The sequence below is a fragment of the Manacus candei genome, unplaced genomic scaffold (genome assembly GCF_025592945.1).
Source record: "Manacus candei isolate 608988 ecotype Guabito, Panama unplaced genomic scaffold, ASM2559294v1 h1tg000374l, whole genome shotgun sequence".
NCBI classification, from domain to species: domain Eukaryota; kingdom Metazoa; phylum Chordata; class Aves; order Passeriformes; family Pipridae; genus Manacus; species Manacus candei.
Genome location: NW_026138422.1, coordinates 69,723 through 87,659, shown reverse-complemented (window position 1 = coordinate 87,659; position 17,937 = coordinate 69,723). Strand labels below are relative to the sequence as shown.

Genomic DNA, 17,937 nt, shown 5'->3' with positions numbered 1-17,937 from the left:
ACCTTCCTCATCCTCCCTCTCCATCCTCATCCGCGTCCTTCCCCGTCCATCTTCATCATCCTCACTCCCCCTTCCTCCCTCCTCATCCTCCTTCATTGTCCTTCCTCCCTCCTCATCCTCCTCCTCCTTCATCCCCTCCTGAATCCCTCCTCATCCTCATCCTCATCCTCATCCTCCTTCATCCTCCTCCTCATCCTCCCTCTCCCTCCTCCTCCTCCTTCATCCCCTCCTGAATCCCTCCTCATCCTCATCCTTCCTCTCCATCCTCGTCCTTCATCCCCTTCTGGATCCCTCCTCGTCCTCCTCCTTCATCCCTTTCTGGATCCTTCCTCATCCTCCCTCTCCCTCCTCCTCCTCCTTCATCCCCTCCCAGATCCCTCCTCATCCTCCTTCATCCTCATCCTCATCCTCCCTCTCCATCCTCCTCATCCTTCCTCCCCTCCTGGCTCCCTCCTCATCCTCATCCTTCCTCTCCCTCCTCCTCCTCCTTCACCTTTCCTGGATCCCTCCTCATCCTCATCCTCATCCTCATCCTCATCCTCATCCTTCCTCTCCCTCCTCCTCCTCCTTCACCTTTCCTGGATCCCTCCTCATCCTCATCCTCATCCTCATCCTCATCCTCATCCTCATCCTCATCCTCATCCTCATCCTCATCCTTCCTCTCCATCCTCGCCCTTCATCCCCTCCCAGATCCCTCCTCATCCTCTCCATCCTCCTCCTTCATCCCCTCCTGGCTCCCTCCTCATCCTCCTCCTCCTCCTCCCTCCCCCCCCCCGGCTCCGGGGTCTTCCCCGACCCCTCCCCCACCCCCCAAAATATCGCGGCTCCCCCGTTGCCATGGAAACGCGCCCCCAGCGGCCGCGGGGGCTCGGGGGGACCCCCAGGAATTTGGGGAGGGGGGGGGGGGACTCGGAGGTTGAGGGGGACCCGAGATTTTTTTTGGGGGGGGGGGGACACACCCAGGAATTTGAGGGGCCCCGGGGGTTCCGGGGGGGGGTACCCGGGTTTGGGGAGGGCCCCCCAGGAATTTGGGGGGATCCAGGAATTCGGGGGGGGGCCGGGGGGGACACCCGGGAATTCGGGGGGCACCCGGAGGTTCGAGGGGAACCCAGGAATTTGGGGGGGGGGGGGGGGGGAGAGGGGACCGGGGGGTCTGGGGGGACCCCCAAGAATTTGGGGAGGGCTCGGGGGGGGCTGGGGTGGGGGAGGACTCAGGAATTTGGGAGCACCCGGAGATGGACCCAGGAATTCGGGGGGGGGGGGGGGGGACCCAGAACTTTGGGGGGACCCCCAGCGGGGCTTCTCCTCCCCCTTTCCCTCCCCCCGAATCTTCCCCCCCCCCGCTGCCAAGGAGACCCCAACGCTCGGGGGTGCTTCCCCCCCTCATCCCCCCCCTAAACCCCCCAAACCCCCCTCCGGGGGTCCCCCCCTCACCGCAGAGGCCCCGGGGGTCCGAGCCCCCCCCCCCCGAGCCCCCCCCGGAGCCCCGTTTGGCCGCGCCGGCCCCGCCCCCCGCGCTATTTTTAGCCCCCCCGTCGCTATTTTTGGCTCAGCGGCTTCGGCTCCCAAATTTGGCAGCGGCGGAGCCGGGAGGGGGGAGGGGACCCGCGGGGGGGGGGGCGGAGCCAAATCCGGGGGCGCCCGAGAAGGGGGGGGAGGAGGGAGGGGGAGAAGGGGGTTCCCAAAGGCCTGGAGGGGGAGGGGAGGGGGGTCCCAGACGCTCCCCCTCCCCCCCAGCGGGTCCCCCCCGCGGAGGGGCCCGCCCCATGGAAACCCCCCCGGCCCCCCCTCACCCCCGGCCCCACAATGGCCCCCCCAGTCCATCTCCCCGTGCCTCTGTTGACACCCCCACCCATCCTCCCCCCCCTCCCGGAGCCCCCCTTGGCCCCCCCGCGCCCCTCAGACCCCCCCCAGACCCCCCCTTGGCTTCTCCAACCCACCGTTGGTTTGTTCATCGCCCGCCCGGCCCTGGAGCCCCCCCGGACCCCCCGGACCTCCCCCCACATCCCCAGTTGACCCCCCCGAAGCCCCACTGACCCCCCCGGGCCCCCCCGGACCCCCCTCCACACCCCTTTCCATCCACTGACCCCCCTCTCCCCCCACTGACCAACCACCATCCCTCCGTTGACCCCCCCCGTCCTTCTCTCCCCACTTGGAGACCCCCCAGACCCCAAAAGGCCCCTCCATCCCCCCCTTGACTCCTCCATCCCCCCCTTGACTCCTCCATCCCCCCCTTGACTCCTCCATCCCCCCACTGCCCCCTCCATCCCCCCGTTGCCCCTCCATCCCTCCTTCCACCCCTCCATCTCTCCGTTGACTCCCCAGTGGCTCCTCCCCCCTCCCTTGACCCCCCCCATCCCCCTGTTGACCCTTCCGCCCATCCCTCCATCCCTCCCTTGACCCCTCCCTCTCCCACTGACCCTCTCCCTCCGCCCCTCCCTCCCTTGAGCCCCTCCATCCCCCCCCTTGTCCCCTCCATCTCCCCGTTGACCCCCCATTGACTCCCCGACCCCCCGTTGACCCTCCCCCCCCTCCGCCACCCCTCGTTGACCCCCCCATCCCTCCATTGACCCCCATCCCTCCATTGACCCCCATCCCTCCATTGACCCCCATCCCTCCATCGACCCTCTCCCTCCCTCCCTTGGCCCCTCCATCCCCCCATTGGCCCCTCATTGACCCCCCCATCTCTCTGTTGACCCCCCGTTGACTCCCCCACCTCCCATTGACCCTCCGCAACCATCCCTCCCCCCGAACTCACCCCCCACCCTTCCCCTGCCCCCCCGTTGACTCCCCCACCCCTCCATTGACCCCCCATCCCTCCATTGACCCTCTCCCTCCATCTCTTGGCCCCTCCATCCCTCTGTTGACCCCCCGTTGACTCCCCCACCCCCACCGATCCCCCCAACCATCCCTCCCCCCCCGAACTCCCCCCCTGCCCTTCCCCTGCCCCCCGCCGACTCCCCCCCACCCCCCACCCCTTTTTTACCCCTTCCACCCCCCCACCCCCCCCTACCACGAGTGGGCGTGTCCCCCCAAACCCCTCCCCTCCCCAAATCCCCCCCCTCCATCCCATCCCATCCCATCCCCTCCCCAAAAAAACCCCCCCCCAAACCCCGCCCCTCCCGCGGCTCCATCTCCTATTTCGGTGCGAAGCCGCCGCGCGCCGCCCCCCCCCGCGCCCCCCCCCCGTTCGTGCGTCAGCGTCACCGGTGACGCGACCACCCCCCCCCTCCCCTTTGTCGTCCCCGTGTCCCCCCCCCCCCAACCCCCCCCGGGCGCGGGGGGCGGCGCGGGGCCGGTGACGCGGCCGCTGACGCGGGGCCGCGGGGCCCATAAAGGCGGCGGGCGGGCGGCGGCGCGGGCGGAGGATGCTCCGCTCCACCAAAGGCGCCTCCAAGGCGCGCCGGGACCAGATCAACGCCCAGATCCGCGCCCTGCGCGACCTCCTCCCGCTGCCCGAGGGCGACCGGCCGCGCCTCTCCTACCTGCACGTCATGGCCCTCGCCTGCATCTACACCCGCAAGGGAGCCTGTCTGCGGCCAGGTGGGCACCGGGGGGACGGGGAGAGGGGATGGGAGCGGGACGGGAGCGGGAGAGGGGATGGGAGCGGGAATGGGACTGGGAGAAGGGATGTGATGGGACCGGGATGGGGCTGGGATGGGAGCGGAGCTGGGGCTGAAATGGGGCTGGGAGCGGGCCAGGATGGGACTGGGATGGGACCGGGAGAGGGGATGGGAGCAGAGATGGGACTGGGGTGGGACTGGGAGCGGGGATGGGGCTGGGATGGGACTGGGAGCGGGGATGGGGCTGGGATGGGACTGGGAGCGGGAATGGGGCTGGGATGGGACTGGGAGCGGGAATGGGGCTGGCTATCTGGATGGGACCGGCGCTAGGTCTGGGATGGAACTGGGGACCGGTAAGGGACCGGGGATGGCACCGGGATGGAAATGGGACCGGGATGGGACCCGGGATGGCATCAGGATGGGACTGGGAGCGGGTACTGGGCTGGGCTGGGAAGGGGCACGGACGCCAGGATAGAACCGGGAACGGCACCGGGATGGCAGCGGCGTCAGGCTGGGAACGGGAACCGCTGCCGGGAGCGGGGACTGGGCTGAGCAGCGGGAACGGGAGGGAAGCGGGATGGGAACAGCGGCAGCGGGACCGCGACAGGGATGGGGACAAGGACGGGATCAGCACCGCGGACAGGGACGGGATCAGCACCGCGGACAGGGACAGGGACAGGGACAGGGACGGGATCAGCACCGCGGACAGGGACTGGGACCGGGACGGGAACCGGGAAAGGCAGCGGGGACAGGGACAGGCTCGGGGAGGGCTCAGCACCGCGGACAGGGACCGGGACCGGGACCGGGACCAGGGAGGGGACCGGGGAGGGCTCCGCGGCGGCGGCGGCTGCGGGAGGAGCCGGTTCAGCCCCGCAGACAGGGAGCGGGACCGGGCGGGGACGGAAGCGGGATCGCGACAGGATCGGGACCCGGGATCGGGGCTGGGATAGAGACCAGTGACAGGGACGGGGAACCGCGACTGGGACCGGGACCGGGACCGGATGGGGAGGCGGGATCGAATCTGAGACAGGGGGACCGGGACAGGGAGCGAGACCAGGGACAGGGAGTGAGGATTGGGGCTGGGACAAGGGACAGGGACGGGGATCGGGGTCGGGAACCGGGATCAGGGCTGGGACAGCGGAACAGGGACCGGGATCAGGGATCAGGATCGGGACAGGGACAGGGACCGAGACTGGATCGGGGCTGACACGGGGAGGCAGGGACAGGAACCGGGAGAGGGGATCAGCATCAGGACCCGGGACAGGGACCGAGACCGATGACAGGGCCGGAAGGGGGTCAGGAACCGGGACAAGGACCGGGACGGGGCCCAGGGCTGGGGCTGGAGACGAGGGACGGGGACAGGGACCAGAGCCGGACCGGGGCCACCCCTGGGTCCACATGGGACGGGCTCGGGGTGCCACCAGTGACCCCACGGGTGACGATTTGGGTACCGGGGCCGGTGCAGGAAGGGGGTGAGTTCCAATGGGTGCCAGCGGGCGCCGGGCGGGCGCTGACCCGTGTCCCCACGTGTCCCCACACAGGCCCGACGCGGGGAGCGCCCATGGAGCTGCTGGGGGGGCCGGAACTGGCCGACCTGGTGGCATCGCTGCCCGGGTTCCTGCTGGCCGTGACCCGCGAGGGGAAGCTGGTGGGAGTCACCGACAACGTGGCCCAGCACCTGGGGCACTCCATGGTGAGCGCCGGGGGGGGGTCGGGGCCTCGCCCGGGGGGTCCTGGGGGCTGGGGGGGGTTGGGGGCTGAGCCTCCCCCCAGGGGGGTCGTCCTGGTGCTGCAGGGAGAGGGGTCCCGGGTGCCGGGGGGTGCCGGGGGGTGCCGGGGGGTGCTGGGTCTCAGCCCATGGGGGTGGTCCTGGGGGTGTAGAGTGACGGGTTCTGGGGGTCCTGGGGGTCCTGGGGGGTGCTGGATCCTCCCCCTCTGCCCCTTCCCCATGGACCGGGTGGTGCAGGACGACGGTGCTGGGGGGAGTTCTGGGGGGGTTCTGGGGAGTCTCGGGGGGTGCCGGGTGCTGACCCCTCTGTGTCCCCCCCCCCCCCCCCGTGCAGGTGGACCTGGTGGCACAAGGGGACAGCATCTACGACCTGCTGGACCCCGCCGACCACCCCCTGGTGCGACACCAGCTCACCCTGCCCGGGCCCCCCCAGGCAGGTGGGTGGGGGCTCCGAGGGGGAGGGGAGGGGCGGGAGGGACGGAGGGAAGGACGGAGAGATGGGAGGACAGAGGGACGGGGAGGTGGGAGAAGAGAGGGTTGGAGGGACAGGAGGAGAGAGGGTTGGATGAAGGAAGGGGGGGTTGGAGCGATGGACGGAAGGATGGAGAGACTGAGAGAGGGACGGAGAGGTGGGAGGAGAGAGGGATGGAGAGAGGGAAGAACGGAGGGATGGTGGAGGAACGAAGGGAGGGAGGGAAGGAGAGAGGGTTGGAAGGCAGGAAGGAAGGAGGGAGGAAAGGAGAGATGGAAGAGGGGAAGGATGGATGGGAGGAGAGGGTTGGAAAGAGGGAAGGGGAGAGGGAGGGAGGGACAGAAGGAGAGAGGGATGGAAGGACAGAAGGATGGGGAGATGGGCGGTCGGAGGGACGGAAGGACAGAGGGACGGAGGGAGGGAAGGAGGCATGGAAGGACGGGGAGAGGGGTGGTTTGGAAACACAGAGGGACCGACGGCCCCCCCTCCCCCAGAGCGCCTGTTCCGCTGCCGTTTCACCACCTCCCGCGCCTCGCGCCGGCCCAGCGCCGGCCGGAAGCTCGTCCTGCTCCGGGGCCGCTTCCAGGCTCCCCCCGGACCCCCCGGAGCCTCCCCGGGGCTCTTCGTCGCCTTCTGTGCCCCCCTGGACCCCCCGCCCTGGCCCTGCCCCGACTGCCTCCTCCTGCCCGCCTTCCAGAGCCGCCACGCCCGGGACCTCGCCCTGCTCGACGTCTCCGACAGGTGAGGGAGGACACTGTGGGGGGACACGGGGGGATCCGGGGGGCTGGGGGGGGTCCGGGGGGATCCAGGGGTCTGGGGGGATCCAGGGGGATCCGGGTAACTGGGGGGGATCCAGGAGTCTGGGGGGATCCAGGTGGCCAAGGGGATCCAGGTGTCCTTGAAGGACACGGGTGGATATCCAGGGGGATTCAGGTCTCCAGGAGGAGCCGAGTGCCCCAGGGGACCCAGATTTCCAGGGGGATCCAGGGGGACCCAGATTTCCAGGGGTACCCGGGTGTCCGGGGAGGGGTCCGGGTGTCTGAGAGGATCCAGGGATCCAGAAGGACCCGGGTGTCCGGGGGGGGATCCGGGTGACCTCGGGTGACCCCGGTTTGGTGGCTGAGGGACCCGGCCGTGTTTTCCCGCAGTGTCCTGATCCATCTGGGATACGGGCGGGGGGAGCTCCTGGGCCGCTCCTGGTACCGCCTCCTGCACCCCGAGGACCTCGGCCACGTCGCCCGCCAGCACCTGCGCCTCGGTGGGTGTCCCCTCACTGTCCCCAGGGTCCCCTGGCACCTCCCTGTGTCCTCTCAGCTGTCCCCAAGGTCCTCTGGGGCCTCCCTGTCCCCACCCTGTCTGTCCCTTGGGACCTCCCTGTCCCCTGACTCCCCACATCCCCAGGGGGGTCCCCCAGCCCTCTGCGTGTCCCCTGCTGTCCCTCTGCCGCCCACAATGTCCTCGGTGTCCCACACGTCCCCTGGGGTCACCGGGTCTCCTCCTGGGAGCCCCCAGCGTGCCCTTCACACCCCTGTTGATGCCTCGTCTCCATTGAGGTCCCCAGTCCCCCAACCGACCCCACTGATGTCCTCATGTCCCCCAGACACCCAACTGACCCCACTGACGCCCCCATTGATGTCTCCATGGCCACAACTCCTCCAATCAACCCCAGGAATGTCCCAAACATCCCCCAGCCCCAATTCCTCCCCAATCCCCCACTCCCCTTGATGTCACCATGTCCCCATTTTCCCCCCACCCTCGCGTTCCCGCTGGTGTCCCCCTGTCTCCACTGGTGTCCCCCTGTCCCCACTGGTGTCCCCCTGTCCCCTCTGACGTCCCGGTGTCCCCACAGCCGGCGCGGGGCCGGAGGCGCGGGGGGAGCTGGTGACGCGGCTGCAGCGCAAGGACGGGCTGGGCTGGACGTGGGTCTACACCCGCCTGCGCCCCGAGGGCCCGGCCCTGCTCGCCCACAACTTCGTCATCAGGTCAGTGCTGGACCCCCGGTGCCTGAGGGGGGGTCACGGCCCCCCCGGAGTGGCCCCCGCTGTCCGGGTGGCCCCGGACCCTCCCGTGACCCCCCGTCTGTCCCGCAGCGAGGCCGAGGCCTGGTGTCTGCGGCAGCAACTGGCGGCCGAGGCCCCCCCGGGACCCCCCGAGCCCTTCGGCCCCGGCCTCGACTTCCCCGGTGCCGACGTCGGAGCGGGCGGGGACCTCGGCACCGGGCCTGGCATCGGATCCGGCGTCGACCTCGGTGTTGGATCCGGGCTCGGAGCCGACGTCGGAGCGAACGTCGGCGTCGGCCTCGGCCTCGGGGTCAGTGTTGGGTGTGGCCTCGGAGCCGACGTCGGACACGGCCTCGAAGCTGCTCTTGGAGCCAACGTGGATCCCGGGCTTGGAGCCGGCGTTGGGCCCGGTCTCGGAGCCAACATGGGACCTGGGCTTGGATCCACCATTGGACACGGCCTCGGAGGCAACGCCGGGGCCAACGTTGACCCCGGGCTCGGGGCCGGTGTCGGATCAGCCACTGGACACGGTCTTGGAGACGCTGTCGGACACAGTCTCAGCTCTGATGTCGGCGCCGGCGTCGGCCTCGGCGTGGGAACCGGCATCAGAGTGGACGTCGGCCTCGGGGTCGCCGCCGGCGCCGACGTCGGCCCTGCCCTCGGGGCTGATATTGGAGCCGCCCTCGGAGCCGGTGCCGGAGATGACGTCGGAACCGCGCTCCAAGCCACCAGCGCGGCAGAGGTCGGGCCCGGCATCGGAGCCGGTGTCACACTCAGCGTCGGGGCCAACATCGGGCCCGGCCTTGGGGGCGGCGTCAGAGCCAGCGTCGGGCTTGGCATTGGGGCCGTTGGCCCCGCCCTGCCCTCCGATGTCGGCGCCGGCATCGGACTCGCCGTCGGTGCCAGCGCCGGAGCAGGAGTCGGCGCTGGGGTTGGACTCGGCCTCGGCGCCAACATCGGAGCCAGCGCCAGCTCCGGGGTTGGACTCGGCCTTGGAGCTGCTCTTGGAGCCAACGTTGCCTCCACTCTTCCATCTGGTGTTGGGCCTGGAGTTGGACTTGCCGTCGGAGCTGCCGTTGGAGCCGATGTTGGATCCGGTCTTGGATCTGGTGTTGGACTTGCTGTTGGAGCCGGCGTTGGCTCCAATCTTGGATCCGGTGTTGGACTTGCTGTTGGAGCTGGCATTGGATCCGGTCTTGGACCTGGTGTTGGACTTGCTGTTGGAGCCATTGGTGCTGCTCTTGGATCCGATCTGGACATTGGACTTGGCGTCGGAGCCGCCGTTGGTGCTACAATCACATCGGACGTCGGCCCCGCCGTCGGGCTCGGCCTCGGAGCCAACGTGGGCTCCACCATCGGCTCCGCCCCCACATCGGACGTCGGTGCCGGTGTCGGACTCACCGCTGGAGCCGCCGGCGGCTCCGGGCTCGGATCTACCCTTGGATTTGCCGTTGGAGCCGCGCTCGGAGCCAACGTTTGCTCCGGGCTCGGACCCGACGTCGGTGCCGGCGTCGACTCCGCTCTTGGCGACGCCGGCATCGGACTCGGAGCCAACATCGAGTCCGGCGTCAGATCCGCCGTCGGACTCGGTGCCGGAGCCGCCGTCGGAGCCTCCGCCCTCGGTTCCACCCTCGGTTCCACCCTCGGTTCCACCCTCGCCCTCGGCCCCGGCGTCGACCCGACCCTCGGACCCGGCCTCGGCCTCGGCGCCAACGTCGGCACCGCCCTGGGCACCGGCCTCGCCCTCGGCGCCAACCTGGGCCCCGGCGTCCGCCTGGCGCCGGGCCTGGGGGTCCCCGAGACGCCCGGGGGGGCCGCCGAGACCTGGACCCCCCCCTACACCCCCCGGCAGGCCCCGCCCTTCGCCTTCGGGCCCCCGGAGCCCCCCGAGGCCGCGCCCGAGAAGCTGCCGCCGAGCCCCGAGAGCCCCGGGGGCGGCGGGGGGGGTGTCCCGGGGGGCCCCCCCGGCTCCCTCCTCCTCACCCCCGAGACGTCGCCGCCGCCCCCCCCGCCCGCGCCCCCCGGCCCGGCCCTGCGCCGGCTGCTCCAGGGCTTGGCCGCCGCCGCCGCCGTCAGCCGGGGGGGTCCCCGGCGCTCGGGGGGCACCCCCAGCCCCCGCCCGCCCCCCCCGCCCCGGTCGCCCCGCGACCCCTTCGCTGAGTTGTATCAACTCCCCCAGAGCCGCCTCCAGGACGCCTTCCGCCAAGGTAGGGACCCCCAAAACCCGGGGGGGGGGATGTCCCCCGTGCTCTTGGGGGGGGGGCGGCGGGACCCCAATGTCACCGGTGGGGGTTGGGGGGTGAAGGTGGGGAGGGTGACGGATGGCTGGGGGTGGGTGGGGGAGGGTCCCGGACCTCCTCGGCCCCCTTTTTGGGGTGGGGGTGTCACACTCCTGGACATCGAGCTCCCTCGGGGCGTTTGGGGGGGCGTCACAACCTTGGCTGTGGGGTCCCTCGGGGGTTTGGGGTCATGAGCTTTGTTCTGATGTCCCTTGGAAGGCTTGGGGGCTCACAGCCTGGTTTGGGGGTCCTTGGGGGTTTTGTGGGGTCACAACCTGGTTTAGGGGTTCTTGGGGTTTTTTTGGGGTCACGGCCAAGATTTCAGGGTCTGTGGTGGGTTTGTGGGGTCACAACTGGGTTTTGGAGCCCGTGGCGGGTTTGTGGGGTCTTCCCTGCTGTTTTGGGGTCTCTGGCGGGTTTGTGGGGTCTCCCCCCCGGTTTTGGGGTCCCTGACGTGTCCCCATGTCCCCCCCGCAGCCGGAAGCCAGCGCGCCCCGTCGTTCTGAACTAAGTCTGTGACGCGACTTGCCCCCAGTATGGCATATTGTCATTGTCACCCCGGCCCGGAGCCGCCGTCCCCCCCGGCCCCGGCCGTGCCCCCTCCCCCCGCCGCCCCCCCCCGGGGCCTTTCGTGCTAATTTAACTCGTAACGAGTCTCTAAGGTAATTGGGGGGGGGCTGGTGGCCCCCCCCTCCCCAAAACCCGGACGCCTGGGGCCCGTCCCTCGTGTCCCCCGTCCCCGCCCCCCACTCCGGGACCCGTCCCCAAATTTTGGGTCAGTGGGTGGCTTGGACCCACCTGTAGGAGCCTGTGGCCCCCCCCTTGTCCCCCCTCCCACCCCGAGTGTCCCTGTCCCTCGTCACCCACCTTGTCCCTGTCACCCGCCCTGTCCTCGTCCCCCACCTCGGGGTCTGCGTTTTTGGCAGAGTCCCCCCCAAAAAGTCTGTACCCCCCCCCCATGGGTGTTGTCCCCCATGTCCCCAACCCAAGGGACCGAGGCACGATGTGGCTCGATGTCCCTGATGTCCCCGATGTCCCCGATGTCCCCAGTGACCCCGGGCCGAGTGATGTCCCGATGTCCCCGCCGTCCCCGACTCACGGGGCTGAGGCACAATGTGGCTCGATGTCCCCAGTGTCCCCAACCCAGGGAGCGGGGACAGGCCATGGCCTGATGTCCCCAGTGTCCCCAGTCTGGGGGACGTGGGCGCCAGTTACCCCCAAGCCATTGGGCTGGGACAGGTCATGGCCTGATGTCCCCAGTGTCCCCAGTGTCCCCAACACCCCCCCAAGGGACTGTGAGACATCACGGCCTGATGTCCCCAACGTCCCCAACGTCCCCAACCCGAGGGACTGAGACACATCGTGGCTCAGTGTCCCCAGTGCCCCCGACACCCCCAGTGCCCCCGACACCCCCAGTGCCCCCGACACCCCCAGTGTCCCCAACCCCCCCGATGTCCCCCACGTCCCCCCGCCAAGACATCGAGATCCGTCGCGGCGCGACGTCACCGAGCCCGAGGGACGGAGACTCGTCACTGCTCGACGTCCCCGAGGGACAGACACGGGCACCCGGCACCGCTCGGTGTCCCCGAGGGACAGACACGGGCACCCGGCACCGCTCGATGTCCCCAGCGTGTCCCCGAAGGACGAGGACACCACGTGAAGGGACTGAGACCTGTCCCAGCCCGACGTCCCCAACGCCCCCGAGGGACAGAGACAACCTGTGACTGATGTCCCCCCTGTCCCCAAGGGACGAGGGACCCGCTCATCACCCCGGACTGAGAGACTGAGGCACGGCGCGGGCTGATGGCCCCGCTGCCCCTGAGGATGTCCCCGATGTCCCCGAGGATGTCCCCGATGTCCCCAACCCAGCGGACTGAGACCCGTCGTGGCCCAACGTCCCCGATGTCACCGATGTCCCCAAAGGATAGGGGACATTGTCATCACCCCTGGCCGAAGGACTGAGACCCACCACGGCCTGATGTCCCCGATGTCCCCGATGTCCCCAAAGGATGTGGGACTGGTCCAAGGACTGAGCCCCCCCCCCCCCCAGCCCCGATGTCCCCAACGCTGTCCCCGATGTCTCAATGTCGCTGATGTCCCCGAAGGACGCGGGACATCGTCACCATCTGGACTCAGGGGACCGAGAGCCACCACGGCTCGATGTCCCCCTGCGCCCCCGATGTCCCCGACGTCCCCAAAGGATGCGGGACATCGTCACCACCTGGACTCGAGGCACTGAGCCCCCCCACGGCCCAGTGTCCCCAACGTCCCCACCACGAGGGACTGGCCCCCCCGTTGTCCCCAAGGTCCCCCGTGTCCCCACCCGAGGGACAGACACGTGGTGGCCCAACAGCCCCCATGTCCCCGATGTCCCCGATGACCCCTGGAGGCCCCGTGGCCCCGACACCCCCGGCAATAAAGTGGCCTCTGTGGTCCCTGTGCCCGTGGCCCCTTCTTTCCAGGGAATTTGGGGGGACGGAGGGGTTTGGGGGGGACCCAGGGACTTGGAGGGTCCCCAAGAGTTTCGGGTGATCCATGGGCTTGGAGGGACCCAAGAATTTGGGGGGGACACAGGGGTTTGGGGAGATCGAAAGGTTTGGGGGGGCTCAGGAGTTTGGGAAGGGCACCCAAGAACTGGGGGGATCAAGAGGTTTGAGAAGTACCCAGGAATTTGGGGGTACTCAAGAATTTGGGGGATCCCAGGAATTTGGGGAACACAGGAATTTGAGAGAGCCCTGGGGTTTGGGGGGGCCCGGAGGTTTGGAGAGACCCAGGAATTTGGGGGAGACCCGGGATCTGGGGCTCGGAGAGGGTGGGTGTCTCAGGAGTCCGAGGGGAAAGCCTCAGGAATTTGGGAATTCCAGGATTTCGTGGGGGATCCAGGAATTTTGGGGTCCCGGGGGTCTGGGAGGACCCAGGAATTTGGGGGTATATCCAGGAATTTTGGGGTCCCAGGGGCTCGGGGGGAGGGGGGGGAGGCACCTCAGGGGGTCCGGGGATGCCCAGAAATTCGGGGGATCCCAGGATTTGGGGGGTCCCGGGGGCTCGGGACACTCTCGGGGGTCCGAGAGCGGGACTGGGGAACGCGACAGGCCACGCCCCCGAGCGAGAAAACCACGCCCCCACGGACCAAACCACGCCCCCTAACGGACTAACCCCGCCCGCGCAAACCCCGCCCCCGAGCGCCTAAGCCGCGCCCCCAGACCTGCAAAACCCCGCCCCCCGCCCAGCGAACCCCGCCCCGAGTGCACAAACCCCGCCCCCTGACCGCCCCAGCACCGCCCCCGAGCGCTGCGGCCACGCCCACGCCCCTCCCCGCGCACGCGCGGTGAGTCCCGGCGGCGACGCGGTGGGTGAGTCCCGGACTGGTCCCAGTGACCCCCAAACTGGGGCCGGTGACCCCCGGACTGGGGCCAGTCCCTCCTCCCCGCCCCCAAACTGGTCCCAGTGACCCCCCGGACTGGTCCCGCTCACCCCTCCCAGTCGCGGTCGGGCACCCTTCGAGCTCCCAGCACCCCCGGACTGGTCCCAGTAAGCCCTTACTGGTCCCAGTGGCCCCGCGGCGCTTCCAGCATGTCCTGCTGGGCCCGGCTCAGCGCTGCTCCCAGCGACCCCCAGCACCCGCCCAGTAACCCCCCGGACCCCCCAGCACCTTCCCAGTACACACCTCTGTACCCTCCCAGTGACCCCCAGTAGCGCCCAGTCCCCTCCCAGTGCCCCCAGAAACCCCCCACCCCATCCCAGTCCCCTCCAGCATCCTCCCAGTAGCCACCAGTCCCCCCCCCAGCCCCCTCCCAGTCCCCCCCAGCATCCCCAGTACCCCTCCCCAGTGCCCCCCAGCATCCCCAGTCCCCCTCCCCAGTGCCCCCAGCCCCCTCCCAGTGCCCCCCAGCATCCCCAGTACCCCTCCCCAGTGCCCCCCAGCATCCCCAGTACCCCTCCCCAGTGCCCCCAGCCCCCTCCCAGTGCCCCCCAGCATCCCCAGTACCCCTCCCCAGTGCCCCCAGCCCCCTCCCAGTGCCCCCCAGCATCCCCAGTACCCCTCCCCAGTGCCCCCAGCCCCCTCCCAGTGCCCCCCAGCATCCCCAGTACCCCTCCCCAGTGCCCCCAGCCCCCTCCCAGTGCCCCCCAGTCCGCCCCGGGCGGGGGTGGGCGATGGGCCGGGGGCGTCTCCTGGGGGGCTGCGCGTGGCTGCTGGGGGGGCTGGCGCTGCTGCAGACCCTCTACCTGCGGGCGCTGCCCCCCCCGCGGGCCCCCCCCCACCTCGCCCCCCGCCGCCGCCCCCCCCCGACCCTGCGACCCCCCCGGGGGGTCCTGGACGCGTCGGGGACGTTCCGGGTGTACCGGGACGTGCTGGGACCCCCCCCGCGCTGGGACCCCCCCGAGCTGGTCCTGGCCACCCACGGCACCCCGGGGCGAGCGGCCGCGGCGCTGGGGGGGCCCTGGGGGGGTCCCCTCTCGGTGGCCGTTTTCGGGGTGCCCCGGGGGGGGTTGGAGGAGCTGCTGGCGCTGCTGGGGGGGCCCTGCCGGGGGCTGCGGGGCCGCCTGAGGCTGCACGTGGTGGTCGCGGCGGGGGCGGCGGCGGCGGCGGCATCGCCCCCCCCTTGGGCGCTGCCCCCCAGGCCCGGCCCCCCCAAGCCGGGGGGGTGTCGGGGGGCCCTGCGGCGCTTGGAGGCCGCGGACCCCCCCAGCTACGCCCTGGGGGTGCCGTACCCCGGGAATCTCCTGCGGAACGTGGCCTGGGAGGGGGCGGCCGACGGAAAGGGGGGGCCCTTTTCCGGCCGGGATGGGGGTCCGGGCCCCCCCGGCTCGGGGCGGGGGGGCCGCTTCGTGCTCCTGGTGGACGCCGACGTGGTGCCCAGTCGGGGGCTGCGCGAGGGGTTCCTGGGGCTGCTCAGGGAGGGGGGGCTGCGCCCCGAAACCTGGGGGGCCGGAGGGGGGGGATTCGGGGCACCCCCAGCTGGGGGGGTTGCGGGACTTCAGGGGGGCCCCAATGCCTTGGAGGCTCCAGGGGGGGATCCCAAAGCTTTGGGGGTTCAGGGAGGGTTGGAGGGTCAGGGGGGTTTGGGGGACCCCAAAGCTTTGGGGATTGGGGGGGATTTGGGAGATCCCAAAGTTTTGGGGGCTCCTGGTGGCCTCAGGGTCCCCAACACCCTGGAGGCCCCTGATGTCCCGGGGGACCCCAAAGTTCTGAAGGACCTCAAAGCCTTGGGAGACCCCAAGGGCTTCTCTGCCCCGCGGGTCCCCGATGCCCTGGGGGACCCCAAAGTCCTGGCGAACCCCAGAGCCCCAGAGGTCCCCAACGGGTTGGGGGTCCCCAACGCCTTGAGTGACCTAGTTGTCCCCAACGCCCTGGAGGTCCCCAAAGGCTTCCATGACCCAGGTGTCCCTAATGCCCTGGAGGACCCCAACTCCCCAAAGGACCCCAAGTCCCAGGAGGTCCCCAAGTCCCCAAAGGACCCTAAGTCCCTGAAGGTCCCCAAGTCCCTGGAGGACCCCGACGCCCGGGTGGTCTTTGTCCTCCCGGCCTTCGAGGTGCGGGCTGGGCTGGGGGTGCCGGGCTCGAAGGCGGAGCTGCTGCGCCTGTGGGACGCGGGGGACGCCCGTCCCTTCTACGGGACGTTGTGCCCCCGCTGCCAGGCCCCCACCGACTTCGGGCGCTGGCGGGCGCTGCCCCCGCCCCCCCGGCTGCGCGTGGCCTACGAGGTGCCCTGGAGGGACCCCTGGGAGCCCTTTTACGTGGCCCCGGCCCGGGGGGTCCCTCCCTTCGACGAGAGGTTCCTCCAGTACGGCTTCAACCGCATCAGCCAGGTAGGGCCAGGCGGGGGGGTGGCCTTGGTGGTCGGGGGGAGTGGCCCTGGGGGGTTGGGGGGTGGTCATGGGAGTGGGGGGACCTTGGTGGTCTTGGGGTGGCCATGGGGTGGCCGTCAGGGTTGGGAGGACCTTGGGGTGGCCTTGGTGGCCGTGGGGTGGTCATGGGGGTAGGGGGGACCTTGGTGGTCTTGGGGTGGTGGTGCAGTGGCCATGGGGTGGTCTTGGGGTGGCCTTGGTGGTGGGGAGCCTTGGCGGTTGTGGGGTGGCCATGAGGTGGGGCCATGGGGTCTGTGGGGGCTATTAGAGGGTCTGTGGGTGCTGTGGAGCATCAGTGGGTGCTCTGGGGGTACTCTGGGTGCTGTGGGATGTGGTGAGGGTGCCATGGGGTGCTCTGGGGTGCCATGGGGTGCCATGGGGTGTGGTGAGTGACACTGTGCCCCCCGCCCCAGGCCTGTGAGCTGCACGTGGCCGGGTTCCGTTTCGCGGTGCTGGACGGGGCCTTCGTGGCCCACCGGGGCTTCAAGGAGCCCGGGGGGTTCCATGGGGGCCGCGAGGCCGAGCTGGGCCACAACCGGCAGCTCTTCCGGAGCTTCCGCGCGGAGCTGCCCCGGCGCTACCCCGGCTCGGCCCGGCGCTGCTGAGACCCCCTGGGTCACCCTCACCTGGGCACCTGACCCTCCTGGGGACCCCCATGGGCACCTGACCCACCTGGGGTCACCTGATGGACACCTGACCCTCCTGGGGTCACCGGATGGACACCTGACCCTCCTGGGGACCTCCATGGACACCTGACCCACCTGGGGTCACCTGATGGACACCTGACCCTCCTGGGGTCACCGGATGGACACCTGACCCTCCTTGGGACCCCCATGGACACCTGACCCACCTGGGGTCACCTGATGGACACTTGACCCTCCTTGGGACCCCCATGGACACCTGACCCATTTGGGGTCACCTGATGGACACCTGACCCTCCTTGGGACCCCCATGGACACCTGGGTCATGGACACCTAGGTCACCCTGATCTGGACACCCGACCCACCTAGGGTCCCCTTGTTGGACACCTGACCCACCTGGGGACCCCCTGATGGACACCTGACCCACCTGAGATCCTCCGATGGACACTTGGGTGCCTCCGGCCTGAACACCTGAGTCTCCTCTCCACTGCACACCTGGATCCCCCCGTGCTGAACTCCGGGCCCCCCTGACTTGGACCCCTGGATCCCTTCCAGAGCCCTGGACCTCCCCAACGGGGACACCTGAGTCCTCCCTGGACACCTGGGTTCTCCCAACTTGGACACCTGGATCCTCCCTGGACACCTGGATCCTCCAAACTTGGACCCTTGGGTCCCTCCCAGACACCTGGATCCCTTTCAGGGACCCGGATCCTCCCAACGTGGCCCCCTGTCCCCCCCCGGCCCCCCGTGTCCCTGTGCCCCTGGGTGACCTGCCCTCAATAAAGATGGCCGCCTACCCATGATGCCTCTGTGCATCCCTCAGGGGGGTGGGCGGGGCCTCTGGTTGCCTTGGTGATGGGGTGGGAGGAGCCACATCCAGTTCAGACCAGTAACCACCAGTACAAACCAGTAACCACCAGTACAGACCAGCGGCCGCCCTGCGAGCGGAACTGGGGGAGGGCGGGGGAGGGGGGGGTACAGTGGGAACTGCAGCTCCCAGCGTGCACCGCGGCAACATGGCCGCCAAACCCCACCCCTTGTTTAGAACTACACTACCCAGAAAGCAGCAGGGCCTCGTGGGAGTTAGGCCGCGCCCCCTCGAGTCAGAACTACAGCTCCCATCATGCCTCGGGGGACAACATGGCCGACAAACCACGCCCCGTCATCCCATTGGTTCGTGACTACATTTCCCGTCATGCATCGGGGACAATATGGAGGTCAAGTAGTTCGCCATTTTCCGTTTAGAACTACACTTCCCGTCGTGCCTCGGGCCAAAAAAATGGCGACCAACTCACCCCCCTTACCCGGAAATGCCTCTCCTCTCTGGGAAACAGCGCCCCCTTGTGGGCTGGGGGTGTAAAAAGGCTCTTAATTGGGGGCGGGGCCCGCGGAGGGGACACTGG

General features: G+C 69.9%; 2 protein-coding genes across 2 annotated transcripts; both read left to right on the top strand.

Annotated features, from left to right (window-relative positions):
- The first annotated feature begins 3,266 nt into the window (after window positions 1–3,266).
- Window positions 3,267–10,743, top strand: LOC127465382 (fibroin heavy chain-like). Its single transcript, XM_051775843.1, has 8 exons — window positions 3,267–3,543; window positions 5,105–5,256; window positions 5,627–5,729; window positions 6,259–6,505; window positions 6,913–7,022; window positions 7,614–7,746; window positions 7,855–9,971; window positions 10,521–10,743. Exons 1-8 carry the CDS (start codon window positions 3,369–3,371, stop codon window positions 10,547–10,549), a joined length of 3,066 nt encoding a protein of 1,021 aa, XP_051631803.1. The 5' UTR covers window positions 3,267–3,368; the 3' UTR covers window positions 10,550–10,743.
- Window positions 10,744–14,198: 3,455 nt separating this feature from the next.
- B4GAT1 (beta-1,4-glucuronyltransferase 1) lies at window positions 14,199–17,327 on the top strand. Its single transcript, XM_051775833.1, has 3 exons — window positions 14,199–15,096; window positions 15,151–15,854; window positions 16,307–17,327. The coding sequence occupies exons 1-3, from the start codon at window positions 14,199–14,201 to the stop codon at window positions 16,496–16,498; spliced, it is 1,794 nt and encodes a 597-aa protein (XP_051631793.1). The 3' UTR covers window positions 16,499–17,327.
- The last annotated feature ends 610 nt before the right edge of the window (window positions 17,328–17,937 follow it).

Excerpts from the sequence above, each read along its gene's own strand:
- LOC127465382 (XM_051775843.1), top strand. The coding sequence starts at position 3,369 with ATGCTCCGCTCCACCAAAGGCGCCTCCAAGGCGCGCCGGGACCAGATC. Across the intron at positions 6,506-6,912 it reads CTGCTCGACGTCTCCGACAG|TGTCCTGATCCATCTGGGAT; the intron begins GTGAGGGAGGAC and ends GTTTTCCCGCAG. Across the intron at positions 7,023-7,613 it reads CCGCCAGCACCTGCGCCTCG|CCGGCGCGGGGCCGGAGGCG; the intron begins GTGGGTGTCCCC and ends GTGTCCCCACAG.
- B4GAT1 (XM_051775833.1), top strand. The coding sequence starts at position 14,199 with ATGGGCCGGGGGCGTCTCCTGGGGGGCTGCGCGTGGCTGCTGGGGGGG. Across the intron at positions 15,097-15,150 it reads GGTTCAGGGAGGGTTGGAGG|ATCCCAAAGTTTTGGGGGCT; the intron begins GTCAGGGGGGTT and ends GGGATTTGGGAG. Across the intron at positions 15,855-16,306 it reads GCTTCAACCGCATCAGCCAG|GCCTGTGAGCTGCACGTGGC; the intron begins GTAGGGCCAGGC and ends CCCCCGCCCCAG.